This window comes from Lepus europaeus, chromosome X, assembly GCF_033115175.1.
Source record: "Lepus europaeus isolate LE1 chromosome X, mLepTim1.pri, whole genome shotgun sequence".
Taxonomy (NCBI): domain Eukaryota; kingdom Metazoa; phylum Chordata; class Mammalia; order Lagomorpha; family Leporidae; genus Lepus; species Lepus europaeus.
The window spans coordinates 59,278,958-59,295,394 of record NC_084850.1 but is presented as its reverse complement, the minus strand read 5'-3'; the positions used below and the strand labels follow the sequence as shown (position 1 = coordinate 59,295,394).

General features: G+C 36.5%; 1 protein-coding gene across 5 annotated transcripts in view; it reads left to right on the top strand.

The window, feature by feature from the left end:
• Positions 1-7,704, top strand: part of KLHL13 (kelch like family member 13) — a 182,254-nt gene extending 174,550 nt beyond the window's left edge. For all 5 annotated transcript variants that reach the window (XM_062183168.1, XM_062183166.1, XM_062183167.1 and 2 more), the window contains 2 exons: positions 3,115-3,228; positions 6,179-7,704. In XM_062183168.1, the coding sequence (XP_062039152.1) occupies positions 3,115-3,228; positions 6,179-6,666 (602 nt within the window). In that variant the 3' untranslated portion in view covers positions 6,667-7,704. The remainder of the gene's footprint in view (positions 1-3,114; positions 3,229-6,178) is intronic.
• The last annotated feature ends 8,733 nt before the right edge of the window (positions 7,705-16,437 follow it).

The following is a 16,437-nucleotide window of genomic DNA, read 5'->3' as shown; positions in this document are numbered from 1 at the left end:
GGTCATAGCAGAGAGCTGGATTGGAAGTGGAGCAGCTGGGACTCAAACTGGCACCTATTTGGGATGCCAGCACTGAAGGTGGTGGCTTTACCTGCTATGCCACAGGACCGGCCTCTCATATAATTTTTATATGGTACAAAATAGTTTTATTTTCTAACTCTTTAAAAATGTAAAACCATTCATATTTTTTATCTTTTGGGCTAACCATACAAAAACAGATAGTCGATTAGAGTAGGTCCGTGGGCTGGGATTTGCTGATGTCTGTAGAATTTCCCAGTTGCCTCCTAACCATTTCCAACTCTCAGTCCATGCTGGAAGTACTGCTTTGTGTCTCCAACTCCTTGTCTCACATCATCCATACCTTGAAAGTTGTCACTAATGTATCGAACTGTCTTAAAGATACAAAAAAATGGAAATAAGAGCATGTACATCTACTTCTTAATTAAAACTAAATTCCATTGGTTTTAATAACAGTTCCACATGGAGAAAGTCTAAAGGTTGACAATAAAGATGAAAGGATAGGGAAAACTAAAGAGATTATTTAGGATTGACAAACTGTTGTACAGCTATATTGTTAGCAGTTAACAGCCGCCTTGCACTGAGAGACTCCAGTATGAGAAAGTACAAGTAGATTCTTGTAATTTCCCTTAGGGAAAAAATGTAATTATCTCTCTGACAGACAAATAGTATTATCTTTCTCTATAGGAAAATATTAATAACAGAGTAAATATCTATTCAGCTTCTATTCCACTATAAAAAGAATGAGAGGGAACTAATGGAAGTCACATCAGAACAATTTGAATTTGACATAAGAAAGGACAGTTACAATATATAAATTTCAAAATTAAAGGCAGAGTCAGAGTCCTACACTAAGAAGAGTACAGTGTGTGACTTGAAATAGGTGGAGAAAATTATCTCTGGAAGCCTTTAAACATTCTTTTTCTGTTTCAGGATGTGTGAGTACATTACTTTACTACATGAAAATCTTCCCATTAATCACATTGCTAATGGCAAGCCAATCAATACACTAGATCCTCTGTTAAGTGTTGAGAAAAGGGTAGTGATATATCTTCCGTAGGATTTTGATTGTTGGATAAGTCATGGTAAAGCCAAATAGAAATGAACATTTTAAAAATGATGTCTCACCACGAAGAAATTAGAAATATTTGAGGTGCTAGATATAATTCTGATTTACTCATTACACAATGTATACATGTATCAAAACGTTACACTGCATTCCTTAAATATGTAGTTATTTGTCACTTGTTTTTTCTTAAGACATTCAGTGACAGGAAATAGTAAAAAAATAGTACTAGGAAAAGGGGCAGTTTAACTTTCTACTAATTGTGGAAATAGCCCTTATTTTGGGGGAATGATTTTGTAGGAACCTGCCGTTTGATGGAAGTTTTTCAAATATATGAGAGTTGATTAGGAGCTAGGCATGAAATAATGAACAAAGCCAGCAAGAGAGTATATCAAAATGAGAATTGTAAAGTCTTGGGCTTTCGATGTCCAGCTTTATTTCAAATAGAAAAGGAAACTGGTAGAGGCTATTGAAAATGGTGTGATATAGGTGTGTTGGAGGAGAAAAAAGAACATCATATAGTGAACTTGATGAAGAAGTGAAATTATTGATTATATCAGAAAAGTGACTCCCTCTACCCCCTTCTTTTTCTGCTTTCTACAGGTCCACCTTATCCTCTACCTCTTGTCAGTGTTGTTTTTCAAATAGGGAATATTTTCAAAGATGGATTCATCAGTTTGAATTGCATTTGGTCACAAGTGGCTAAAACTTATTCCAGTGGCTTGATCAAATAGTCCCACTCAATAGACTTCTACTTATATATCACTGCCTAAAAATATGTATCATATGATTGACCAAAAATTCCAGGGAACTTACTAAGTTGAATGTTGTTTGGTGCTTGTTGCAGTGCTTCCCTGAGAAGGGTTGTAGTTCTTTTGGGAAAAAGAAAAGTTGGGGAAAATAAGAAATTGGATTAGCAATTGGCAGAATCTACAGTAATTACTATCAGCTTTCAGTCAATTTTGACTTTGTGTTTTTGACCAGAGTCCTCATAAAAGCTTTATTTCTTTCTGCCTTTAACAAAGATTGCCTTTTCTATCTGAACTGTCATTGTTTTTTTTTTCTTGCAGTTATAACAGATTGAAAGATATTTTAAAAAGTTGAGGTCACTTCTCCAAAAGACTTTATGCTAGAGATGACACATTTACTACAGACTGGAAGTAGTTATAATAAAGGTCTTTTTAAAGGTTGGTTTATTTATTTCAAAGGCAGAATGACAGATGGAAAGGGAGAGAGCCAGGAGCTCAATCAGAGTCTCCCCATATGGATGGCAGGAACCCAAGTATTAAGGTTATCATCTGCTGCCTTCCAGGTGCATTAGTGGGAAGCCGGATGGGAAGAAGAAGAGGCAACACTTGATCCCTGGCACTCCCATATGGGATGTCAGTGTCCCAAGCAGCAACTTAACCTGCTGTGTCACAATGCCTGCCCATAATTAAGATCATAATATTATATGCTGCCAGTCATCATCAGGTTAAGAGTAGTACTTGCTGCAGTAGTAGTGGGAAATGTAGAAACTATTAACTTTAATATATAAATGTAAAGATATTTTATTTAGTGTCCATTTTGTGATCTGGAATTGAAGTAAAGTAATAGGCTTCACTGTGTATATTTTCATTCTTAACTTAAAATTTTGCTTCATACACATAAATGTTTGTTCCTATATGGTATGTCAACATGGGGTCCCAGAGTTGAGTTTTTCACCTTCTCATATTTTAGAGCAAAAAAATTAAGAAATGTCAAATTATAAAGATATAACCAGATTCCAAAAGAAAAGAAATCTTAGCAATTTCTGCAGTGACAGTAGTGTGTTAGATTCTTACATTGTCTGCTCTTAATGTAACATGTATGAATGATTTACATTACTAATGTATCTCAAAGATTAATAGTGCCTCAAAAGGATCTCTCATATTTGTAATAGATATGTTTCAGATATTTGATGTTATTGTTATTCCACCTAAAGGAAAAAAGTCACTGCTAGATTTTAAATTAAAGATAATTCTCTTAACTTTTATTTTTTTTTGCAACAGCTACAGTAGAATGTTACAATCCAAGAACAAATGAGTGGACCTATGTTGCCAAAATGAGTGAGCCCCACTATGGCCATGCTGGAACTGTATATGGAGGAGTGATGTATATTTCAGGTAAGTAATTGCCATGTGGACATAAAAAAATGTGAGCTTTTAGCTCTATGATCTTTTTTACATCAAAATGTTAATGTTTATTTTAGAAGGCATTTTGTGTGTTAATTTCCCTGTGAATAAGCATTCTGTAAGTTCACAAGACCAGCAGCCAACCATTCCTGCTATAAATTGTATAACTTAAAAGAAATTAAAAAGTGTTCAGATTCTCTAATTTGCTTTCCATTCCATTACTCTGTATTATAACAAATGCCATTCATGTGTTCTCTATTGCAATGATGTATTTTATTTAAAATGCAGCTAACCCATGTGAGGAAATAAATCATCATATAACATAATGCCTAAAATATGCTCCCAAATGATAACACATGATGTCTATTCTCTTTTAGCATAACCCATAACATGTATGTGTTTCCTTTCTTGCTAGAATTATAATGGAATTCTAATTCCATGGTATTTATCTGTATTTTTGGTACATGTAGATATGTTTCTATTATAAAATTCTATAATGGTTGAGGTTTATTTCCACTGTTCTAGAAACAACTTTTGTTCTCAAATTGTTGGTGTTCAAATAACCCTTCCGTAGAATTCAGAAAAAAGTCTTTACTTGATCACCTCTGGTGTTGATATTTATTTGTAAGGCAGTAAGGCAGTTTCTTATCATTTGGCCCTGACACAGTCTACTTGTGAAAGTTATGTTCCCTAATTGGAGGCCTGCCAGTGGCAGACCAACAGTTAGATTATTGGAGAACAAGGGTGTTAAGGTGATGTTTGTGGTCTGATTCTTTGAATGCTGCCTTATGTAATCAAGAAGGATCAGTGATAGGCCTGTGCCACGTGATTAGCAGGTTTCTGGTATCAATGCATGAGCAACTATGGGATATTTAATGTTGAAATAGCCATCCCAGAAACCATAGGCTCCACTAGTCAATGATTTACACCATTTCCCTATTTTATATGTGTAGCTACTATACCATTATAATGAGAGCTACAAATCCTCTGGGGGGCAGGGGGAAATGACACCAGAATTGTTTTATTGATGCTTTGGCATAATTGGTATATATTGTACAAATGATATTCCTGACCGTGAATAGAATAGGAACAACTGCTGATTTTCCAACAATGAGTACTGTTTTACTTCCTGGGAATTCTGTAAGTCAGAATTAAAAATTCAGAATAAAAAGTGTTTAAAGAGCATAAGTAAATAGTGATTGCCATCTAGACACTCTATAATATAGATTTAAATGATTTGGTTAAATATTAGCTCAGTTCTTTCCCTTGTCTGTAGAAGATATAGTCTGATAGTAACATTAAAAACATTATGTATATATTTTTGAAAGGTAGAGTGACAGAGTGCATGCACACGCTTCCAGCCACTGGTGTGTTCTCCAGATGGCTGCACAAGGCAGGGCTGCTCCAGGCTAAAGCCAGGACCCCCATTCAGGTCTCCCACATGGGTAGCAGGGGCTATCTTCTACTGATTTCCCAGGCACATTACTAGGAATCTGGATCAGAAGCAGAGCATCCAGGACTTGAACCAGCACTCTTCTATGGGATGCTGGTGTTGCAAGTGGAAACGTAACCCACTGTACCACAGTGTCAGCCCTGATGCTTTCATTTTAGAGGCCAATTTATATGTGATCCAAGAATACACTTAGTAGATGATATGAATGTAACAGATCAAAAATAAATTTCTGCATGTATAAAATTTCACATATATTGAGCATTATAATTTTTACCTTTTTAATTGTTCTGACACAGATGATATTACCCTTCCTCACCCAACCCACCAAAACCCTCCCTAAGACAAACAGTTCAGAGCATTTTATAACCTTATGTGTTTAAAGAGATCTTTTTTTATTTTTTATTTTTTTCTTAACATTTATTTAATGAACATACATTTCCAAACTACAGCATATGGATTACAATGGCTTTCCCCCCTCATAACTTCCCTCCCACCTGCAACCCTCCCCTTTCCCGCTCCCTCTCCCCTTCCATTCACATCAAGATTCATTTTCAATTCTCTTTATATATAGAAGATCAGTTTAGTATATATTGAGTAAAGATTTCAACAGTTTGCACCTACATAGAAACACAAAGTGAAAAATACTGTTTGAATACTAGTTTTAGCATTAAATTACAATGTACAGCACATTAAGGACAGAGTTCCTACATGAGGAGTAAGTGCACAGTGACTCCTGTTGTTGACTTAACAAATTGACACTCTTGTTTATGGCATCAGTAATTACCCTAGGCTCTTGTCATGAGATGCCAAGGCTATGGAAGCCTTTTGAGTTCACCGACTCCGATCATATTTAGACAAGGTCATAGTCAAAGTGGAAGTTGTCTCCTCCCTTCAGAGAAAGGTAGCTCCTTCTTTGATGACCCATTCCTTCCACTGGGATCTCAGGCGTGGAGATCCTTCATTTAGGTCATTTTTTTTTTTTTTTTGCCAGAGTGTCCTGGCTTTCCATGCCTGAAATACTAAAGAGATCTTTTCAAAGCATTTTCATAAGTATCTGACTTGAAAGTCACACTAATGGCATAATAAGAAGCAGATATTCTTATTTGGCAAGGTGAGGAAATGGACAATTGGAATTTAATGTACTCTGGCCCATTACTTGGTACCCAGAGAGTATTCACTAAAATATAGCAAGGAGTGAGTGTTGCTTTGTAGTTGGGATTTATCGCAGATCCAATAGTTGCCAAACTGTATCTTCAATTCAGTAAAGCCTCTTAAATACATTGGGGTCTCCCAATAGTACAAGCAATTTTTCATCCTTTAATAAGATGAAAATATAATTTCCAGAAAAATTATTTATAGAGTTTATACATTTTAAGAACACTGTTGATGTTTCTTAATGTGTTGCTAAAAATTGATTATGACGGTGAGCCATTACTTACTTCTGCCTTTTTAACATGATCTCTTATGCTTGTTCTTTTCATTCTTTAGGAGGAATTACTCATGATACTTTCCAAAAGGAGCTCATGTGCTTTGACCCTGATACTGACAAATGGATCCAGAAGGCGCCAATGACCACTGTGCGAGGTCTGCATTGTATGTGTACAGTGGGAGAAAGGCTCTATGTCATCGGCGGCAATCACTTCAGAGGAACCAGTGATTACGATGATGTCCTAAGCTGTGAATACTATTCACCTATCCTTGATCAGTGGACCCCAATTGCTGCCATGTTAAGAGGGCAGAGTGATGTTGGGGTCGCTGTCTTTGAAAATAAAATATATGTGGTTGGTGGGTACTCTTGGAATAACCGTTGTATGGTAGAGATAGTGCAGAAATATGATCCTGATAAAGATGAATGGCATAAGGTTTTTGATCTCCCAGAGTCCCTGGGTGGCATTCGAGCTTGCACACTTACAGTTTTTCCACCTGAAGAAACCACACCATCACCTTCTAGAGAGTCTCCTCTTTCTGCACCTTAAGATCATTCGTACAACTAAGATGCTGTAGTCCTATCTTTGCAATGTGTCACGAGTTCTCTTCTTTTTCTCCCCTTTAGTAGTATATATGTTAGGATTAGCCTCCAGTAATTGATACAGCTATTGGAAAAAAGATGACATTGATGTTCTTTGTGCTGTTTGTTTGGCTTAGAATGTTTATAAAGTGGTAACAAAACCATTCTGGCAATGTTTCCCATAGAAGCTGATGTTTAACATATGAAACAAAAGGTATTGTCTATAAAAATGTTTCTTCAGTACTTTTTAAATGCTGTGTACTGGGTGTAACGTATTTGTCATCTTACATTATTAAGCCCAATAAGCCAAGTTGAAGGTGGATGATAGTAAATGTACAACTGTATTCACTAGACTTCAAAGTAAACAGTTTTCCTTTCATCTTTGACTGTGCGATGTCAAAGGGAGGCAGGCTGCTCCAACAGGAAACCATACACAAAGGTTGCCAATTCGCATGAGCAACCTCCCTCTTTTCATAAAGTATTTTTGACATAACTGTCAACCCACCTAAATGTGTGGGTGCATTGAGAACATATGAAGTTTCTTAGACACACAGGAGAAATGACTGGAATTCACCAATTCTAATTTAAAAATACAGCATGACCCTTTTACATATCAACAAAGATTTGGGGTTTTGAAAGTGTGTGTAAATACACACACATATACCTATATCAAATACAGAGTTTTAAAAATTGAGTGGCACATCGAGTAAATATGAAATTTAAAAAAAATCTTCCTCCAAAGCAGCTTCTATTAAAATGGGAATTCAGTATGCACATGCTGAATGCATGTACGTAGAACCATACTGAATTTAGGTGGATAAGGGCTAGAAAATTTGAGCAACTAAATTTGTCACTTCACCAAATTTTATCTTCAAAAACTGTATTCTACTTCTTCTCCTTTGCTGTTGAGGTAACTTATATATTATATGTATTCTGTATACTCTCAGTTCATACGGTTGTTTAGCACAAAGTATAGCAGCTTCACCTGGAGAGCTGCTTTTGCTCAGTGAATTCAACTTCCATGTTTTATCTTTTTTTTCTGTTCAATAAAAAAAAAAAAACACTTAATGTCATTTTGGTCTGAGGCATCTCATTATTGTCTGATTTGACTCCATTCTTTTAAATATACTTTTCTTTGTAATGGTAAGATTCATATGATCAGAACTTGGAGCACTGGGCAGCTTGGATGAGTAAACATTTATGACTTTTATGCAAGGAAAAAAGAGTTTGGTCATGACTAACCTCATTGGTCAAAACATATTGCTGGTTGGTTTTGATGGGTTAACCTGTGGAGGATGACTGGCTCTCATTCATCTCCACAGAACTGCCAGACTTGCCTGAACCCTAACAGCAGTTATATCTCTAAGGTCAGTTTCCTTGATCTTCAAGAAGTTCTGTCTTTCCTCATAGGTAGGGATTGTATAAAATGACCTTAGAGATTTGTTTTTAACCTAGGATCCTAAAGGAAAAATGTTTTGTTCTGTGTTTGCTATTTTCTTTTCTTTTTTTTTTTTGCTTTTGTTTTTGCCTTTTCTTTCTTTTCTTTTCTTTTTTTTTTTTTTTGCTGTTCACATTGGTTTTTCTTTTTTTTTTAAACTTTTATTTAATGAATATAAATTTCCAAAGTACAGCTTATGGGTTACAATGGCTTCCCCCCTCCCATAACTTCCCTCCCACCCGCAACCCTCCCCTTTCCCACTCCCTTTCCCCTTCCATTCACATAAAGATTCATTTTCAATTCTCTTTATATACAGACTTAGTACATATTAGGTAAAGATTTCAACAGTTTGCCCATATAGCAACATAAAGTGAAAAAACTACCATTGGAGTACTAATTATAGCATTAAATAACAATGTACAGCACATTAAAGACAGAGATCCTACATAATAGTTTTTTTTTTACAGAAGATCAGTTTAGTATATATTAGGTAAAGATTTCAACATTTTGCCCATATAGCAACATAAAGTGAAAAAACTACCATTGGATTACTAATTATAGCATTAAATAGCAATGTACAGCACATTAAAGACAGAGATCCTACATAATTTTTTTTTCAAATTAATTAATTTTCTATGCCATTTCCATTTTAACACCAGGTTGTTTTTTTTTTTCATTTCCAATTCTCTTTATATACAGAAGATCACTTCAGTATATAATTAGCAAAGACCTCATCAGTCTGCGCCCACACAGAAACGCAAAGTATAAAAATACTGTTTCAGTACCAGTCATAGCATCACTTGGCTTTAGACGACACATTAGGGACAGATCCCACATGGGGTATAAGTACACAGTTTTTTAAAAAAATTAATTAATTTTCTATGCCATTTCCAATTTAACACCAGGTTGTTTTTTTTCATTTCCAATTCTCTTTATATACAGAAGATCGATTCAGTATATAATTCGTGAAGACCTCATCAGTTTGTACCCACACAGAAACACAAAGTATAAAAATACTGTTTCAGTACTAGTTATAGCATCACTGCACATTAGACAACACATTAAGGACAGATCCCACATGGGGTGTAAGTACACAGTGACTCCTGTTGCTGACTTAACAATTTGACACTCCTGTTCATGGCGTCAGTAATCTCCCTAGGCTCTAGTCATGAGTTGCCATGGCTATGGAAGCCTTTAGAGTTCGCTGACTTTGATCTTATTCCGACAGGGTCATAGTCAAAGTGGAAGTTCTCTCCTCCCTTCGGAGAAAGGTACCTCCTTCTTTGATGGCCCCGTTCTTTCCACTGGGATCTCACTCACAGAGATCATTCATTTAGGTCTTTTTTTTTTTCCATGATATCTTGGCTTTCCATGCCTACTATACTCTCATGGGCTCTTCAGCCAGATCCGAATGCCTTGAGGGCTGATTCTGAGGCCAGAGTGTTGAAACAATGAACTGATCAGCTCTTGTCCTGACTTTAGATGTACAATGTAATACTTTATCCTTTTTATTATTTGTTGTTGTTGTTGTTCTAGTACTAGTGGTTGAACTCTGTAATTAACACACAATTATTCTTAGGTGTTTAAATTTTAACTGAAAAGTGATCCCTGTTAAATTTAAGAGTGGAAAAAGAGAGGGAGGAGATGTACAATTTGGGACATGCTCAATCGGACTTGCCCCAAATGGTGGAGTTAGAAATGTGCCAGGGGATTCCAACACTATCCCATCAAGGTGGCATCTACCAATGCCATCGCACTAGTCCAAGTGATCAATTTCAGTTCACAGTTGACCATAATGATAGGTCTAAGAGTCAAAGGGATCACACAAACAAGACAAGTGTCTGCTAATACTAACTGATAGAATCAAAAAGGGAGAGAAAGATCCAGCATGGGAAGTGGGATACACAGCAGACTCATAGAATGGCAGATGTCCTAAACAACACTCTGGCCTCAGAATCAGCCTTTTCTTTTAAAGTGTTTCGAATAATACATAAAAGTACAAAGAATGGAATGAGCACACAGAATTTTTAAAACATTTTGATATACTTGTTTCATAGGTAAATATAATATTTTAAAAGCAGGGATGATATATTAATACATAATGTATGAAAATTTGTTTTAAAAGATGGTTTGAGAATTATGTTCAGACCATATTTTGATTCCTACTTTATCTGCAAATGATTAGAATAATTGTTTAACAAAAATTTAGCACTCTTCCAAAACAAGTAGAGATCACTAAATTTCTTCACCAGTGGGTAATTAGCAATGCGGATGTCACTACCTCTGTGTTGAGTTATCCGTAATTAAGAAAACAATTTTCCATCAATGGCACTTTTGAATGTCACAAGAAGCCTGGTATGAAGTTGAAAGATCCCCTTGGGCAAGATTGTTCTCTTTTTTAAACTTTTATTTAATGAATATAAATTTCCAAAGTACAGCTTATGGATTACAATGGCTTTTCTCCCCCCATAACTTCCCTCCCACCCACAACACTCCCCTCTCCCGCTCCCTCTCCCTTTCCATTCACATCAAGATTCATTTTCAATTCTTTATATACAGAAGATCAATTTAGCATATATTAAGTAAAGCTTTCAACAGTTTGCACCCACACAGAAACACAAAGTGTAAAATACTGTTTGAGTACTAGTTATAGCATTAAATCACAATGGACAGCACATTTAAGAGAATACTATACAGCAGTAAAGCAAGACTGTTCTTAAGTCAGAGCAATTGCTCCAGTTCTCTGTTTATAGTCAGAGCAGATTTAGCCTTTGCATAGAGCTAACACCTGCCTCAACATAGACATATACCTAGCAGACTCGTGATCTTGCAACAGGCCATGGGTGTGTTCCTGGTCAGGCAGCTCTCCTCCAAGCAGTGAAGAGTCTTTCCATCTTGTGGCCATCCTGTTTAGGTCCTCAGGATCCTCTTCATTCTGTCAGGAGATGCAGAATGCAAGATTGCAGATTTGAGGGCTGTGTGGTCAGGCTTGGAAGAGGCATACATCACTTCTTCACTTCTGCTCATATACTACAGGCTAGCTGTCAGTCCTGTGCCTACATAGAAGCACAAAGAGAACTGGTAAGCAGCAGATAACTGTGTACCCAGAAAGAAGAGGGAGTAGAGTTGGTGATCTGCTAGCAGTCTGCAATAAGGAATTACACAAAGCATATGCAGTTGTGTTCTACATCTTACCTTTTCTGCATCCATGCCATGTGTTATTTGAATAGCAATTAATTCCACACTGTACTGTCAGAGCTATTCAATAATCCTCACAGCTGGGAAATTATCACACGTTTTCTTTCACAGTGATTTAACACTTTCTCTTTGTAAAAAAAAAAACCTGCCAGTCATTGGTTGGCTTAATAAGTATTACACACATTTGCCCTTCTTAAGTTTTCAATCTACTTGAAAAAGGGGTTTATAGAATCCATCAAATCTCAAAAGGTGCATTATTTTCCTTTTTGAACAAGGTAGCTAGGGTGTGAAAGATGAAGGAAGGCTTTACTTTGCCTATTTCCGTAATTTTAGAAAATGTATCTGGTAATGAGTAATAACCATAAGAAGTGAAATTATGACATGAAACTCTACTCTTTCCTCTCTACTATTACTTTAGGAACTTAAAATATATACATCATATTTTTTGGGAATTGCTGAAATAATTTCATCATATATTAACCCATGGCAGTGTGCTCCACAGGGCAATTAAGTAGCATTTCATTTAATTAGTCCCACCATGTGTGCTTTTTCATTTCAAGGGCCTTTGGGTGTTTCACCCCCAAGAACAGTAAGCATACATTCTTGGATAGAAATTTGGCTCTGTCCTTCCTGGTAATTTTCATTTTCAAGCCACCAAATCTCAGAGTTAGTCCTTTGCAATTCAGATAGATTTTTGACTAGTCAGGAAGAAATGAAAATGCAGAGCACCTTCTCAAAGATTAAGGAAATTTTAAGTTGGTCAAATAAGGCAACATTTAAAAATTGTATGTACTAATAATGCAAAATAAGAAAATTAAAAGAAGTAGAAGACATCCATCGTCTTCCCCCAATATCAAGGTTGTTAACTATGAGTATATTGTCTTTACACAATTCTCATTTAACATGAGTATAAGTTTGTGTACACCAGAAAAAGTATTTTCTAGTGCATCAATATATCATTCTCTGATACAAAATACATTGTGAGCTGTCTATGCATTCCTTTCTGTTACAGAATACATTGAAATACTATTTAGGATAAGATTTTCTAACCTATATTAAGTGAGGTTTAACTATTAGGCAATGGGTTGGGCTTTTGTCAGTTTAAAAATAATGTCAAATCAGATTTCTGCATAATTAAGCAATAGTGCTGGTAGAAAATTGAAATATTTATTTCACCAGTGAATCTAATTTACAAAATTCAGATCTTATACAGTCTCTCCCTATTTAAATTTAATATTCCTTACTGTCTCCACTAATCATGTATTATGAAATAATTGTCAAATATTTCTTTACACAGCACATGCTATTTGGCAATGTAATTAAGATAAACAATGAGTGAAAAAGAGTAAAGGTCATAACTCTACTGAAAGAAAAAAAAATATAACAGAGTTTGACAAACCTTTTTTGTAAAGATCCAGTAAATATTTTAATCCTTCTGGGGCATATGGTCTTTCTCACAACTCCTCAAGTCTGCTGTTAAAGAGTGTGAAAGCAGATATAGACAATACATACATGAGTAAGCATGGATGTGTAAAAATAAAACTTTATGGACACCAGAATTATTTTCATGAGTTTTAAACTAGTATGATTCTTTTAATTTTCTCCATTAAAAATGTGAAGACCATTCATTGCTCATGAGCCATGTGAAAATAGGCCAAATTACCATTCATTTATTCTTTCAACCATTGCTACAAACTTATTTTGTATCAGTCAATGAAGAGTCCTAGGGCTGCAAAGATGAATAGAACAATTCCTGAACTCTTAAGCTTAGTCTAGTTGGGTAGACTGGTATTTACAATGCAGTGTGCTTGAGGCTATGATGGGCATGTAAAGGGCAACATTTGAACAGACTCATAGGATCAGGTGTTTGTAAAGTGCGCACATCAGCATCTGTAAAGCAATGAGGGCCTGCCTTAATAAAATAAAGCTTCTGTGGCCACAAATGTGCAAGTACAAGAGTATACATAGGGAAAGGACAGCCAAACTTTGGAATCCTAGCTCTTGTCCTCTGAAATACAGCTTTATCTTGCAAATTTCTGATCAATAATCCCAACTATAAACTTGTAGGTTCTGTGCCAGGTAGGGTTACATACAAATTGTATTAATGTACTTAAGGTACTCCAAACCAGCCAAGATAGGATGGGGTATATCACAAGGCTTGCCTAAAATCTCAGTGTATTAATATACCTTTTACTGTGAGGAACAGAAAAGCCCAACACTAACAAGAATAAAATGTGTCTGTGAGAACACAGACCTGCAAAGTCCGTTTGGAGATGAAGGAGGCGGCGATCACAGTCTAATTAGCTCACTATCATCAAATACCCTGTCTTTTTTTTTTTTTTCTGTCTTCCCACTCTGCAACAGCATTGCAGACAGTCTGGCTAGTAGCATCCCTAGTTCACACTCAGGAAAACAAACAAAATAAACCTCTCCCCTTTCCTTGCCACCGTGGAATTTAAAATCCTTCTTTTCCTTTCTCTCTGTCTCTCTCTCACTGTCTAACTCTGCCTGTCAAAAAAAAAATCCTTCTTTTCATTCCGATGGAGTCAACTTAGGACATTATGATTGCCCCAGACCAGTTGCTAGGGGAATGCCATGCCTAAATTGCCTTAGATTAATTAACTGATGAAAAACTGTTGTTGAATTAACCATCAGACCTCGCTCAGGGAGAATAAAAGGGAAACACAAGGAGCGAAATTTGGCTAATTGGATTTATTTGGTATAGTCTGCCTAGGATCAGATTGAGCTTTCTCTTGATTAGTGTTTTTCAAAGTCTGGGTTCTCAAAGTGTTATACAAGTACCCCAGTGTCTCTGAGACCCTTTCAGGGAGTTCATGAGACATCATTTGCCTGTTGCATTCTTATTCTCCCAGGAATATACAGTGGAGTTTTCCAAAGTGTGAAGCATGCATGATGACGCCGTTTGTCAGTCAGGTAATGGAAATACGAATTTTAAATCCTTATGTTTGAAAATATTATCCTTGTTCATATCTAATGAAGCACATGTTAATAGATGTAACCCACATGAACAAAGCCACCTTGATGTCCTCAAAAACTGTTCAGTGTAAAGCAGTCCTGAGACCAAACTATTTGTGAACAGCTGGTGTTAACTTTAAAATCAGTTTTACAGGATATATTTTACAGAATAAAAAATAAAATTGAGCTGCAGCATACATCACAATTGTAAAAAAAATTTGTTTTTTTTTGGTTATATGAAGGGCCTTCAGAAAATTCATGGAAAATGTATAGTATAAAAAACTATGCATGAATTTCACAACTGTTTTTGAAGATTTATTTATATATTTGAAAGAGCAACAGAGAAAGATGGAGAGACAGAGAGAAAGGTCTTCCATCTGCTGATTCACTCCTCAGATGGCCACAATGGCTGGGCCAAGCCAGGAGCCAAGAGCTTCATTTGGGTCTCTCTCATGGGTGCAGAGGTCCAAGGACTTGGGCCATCCCTACTGCTTTCCCAGGCACATTAGTGAGGAGCTGAATTGGAAATGGAGCGGCTAGGACTCAAATCTGTACCCATGTGGGATCCTTGCATCATAGTGGGTGGCTTTACTGGCTATGTCAAAACTCTGGCCTCAAATTTCACAGTTCTCTACACCCAAAGAAATTTGTGTTTTAATTTCCTTATTTACACTTTTTTGAAGTACTTTCCTATGTCTAAGAGATACCTGCACTCCCATGTTTACTGCAGCACTATTCTCAAGAATCAACATATGGTAGCTGGTGTGGTGGCATAGCAAGTTAAGCCTCCGCATGTGATGCCCATATCCTGTATGGGCGCCAGTTCAAGACCTAGCTGCTCCACTTCTAATGCAGATCCCTGCTAGCCTGGGAAAGCAGCCAAAGATAACCAAAGTACTTGGGCCCCTGCACCCATGTGGGAGAGATCTAGGAGAAGCTCCTCACTCCTGGGTTCAGCCTTGCTCAGCCCCTGCTGTTGCAGCCACTTGGGGAATGATTCAGCAAATGGAAGATTCTCTCTCTCTCTCTCTCTCTCTCTCTCTCTCTTCCTCCTCCTCCTCTCCTGTAACTCTGCCTTTTGAGTAAATAAAAAATAAACCAAGATATAGAATCAACGTAAATATCCATCAACATATGAATGGATAAAGAAAATGTGGCATATACACACAACGGAATACTACTCAGACATAAGAATGAGTGAAATCCTGTCATTTGTGGCAACATGGATGTAACTGGAGGACATTATGTTAAGTAATTCAGGAACAGAAAGACAAATGCCACATGTTCTCATGGATACAATTTTTAAGCTAGAAAAATTTGTCTTATAGAAATAGGGAATAGAATAGTGGTTACCAGGGCTTGGGAAGTGTATGTGTGAGTGGGTAGAAAGAGAATGACTGATGGGTTCAGGTGACACAGTTGGATAGGAGGAATAACTTCTAAAATTCTCTAGCACAATAGGGTACCTGGTTGACAACAGTTAATTGTATATTTCAAAATAGCTAGTAGATAGGATTTTGAATATTTCTAGAACAAAGAAATGATAAATGTTGTAGGTAATGGAGACACCAATTACTGTGATTTCATCATTGCACATTGTATACTCACATTGAAATGTCACACGGTGCTGCATAAATATGTATAACTAGTACAAATCAACTTAAATTTTAAAGATGTTTTTAAGGGGTTGCGTTGTAGTGCAGTGGATCAAATTGCTGTCTGTGAAACTGGCATCCATTACGGATACCAGTTCAAATCCAAGCTGTTCCACTTTCCAATCCAGCTCCCTGCTAATATGCCTGGGAAAGCAGTAAATAACAGGCCAAGTGCTTGGACCCCTGACACCCACATGGGAAACCCAGATGGAGTTCCAGGCTTCTGGTTTTAGCATGGCCAAACCCCAGCTGTTGGGGTCATTTGGGGGAGTGAACCAGCGGATGGAAAATACATTCTCTCTTTCTCTCTCTGTAACTTCCTTTCAAATAAAACATTTTTTAAAAGTTTTAAAAGGCTGCTATCCCATTAGAGCAATCAAAAGGGTTGCAAGGAAGGCATGGATGCATTTGGAAGGCTTCTGAATTCATGCACATAGGTTAATATTCTCCACCAATTTGAGGTATAGAATAA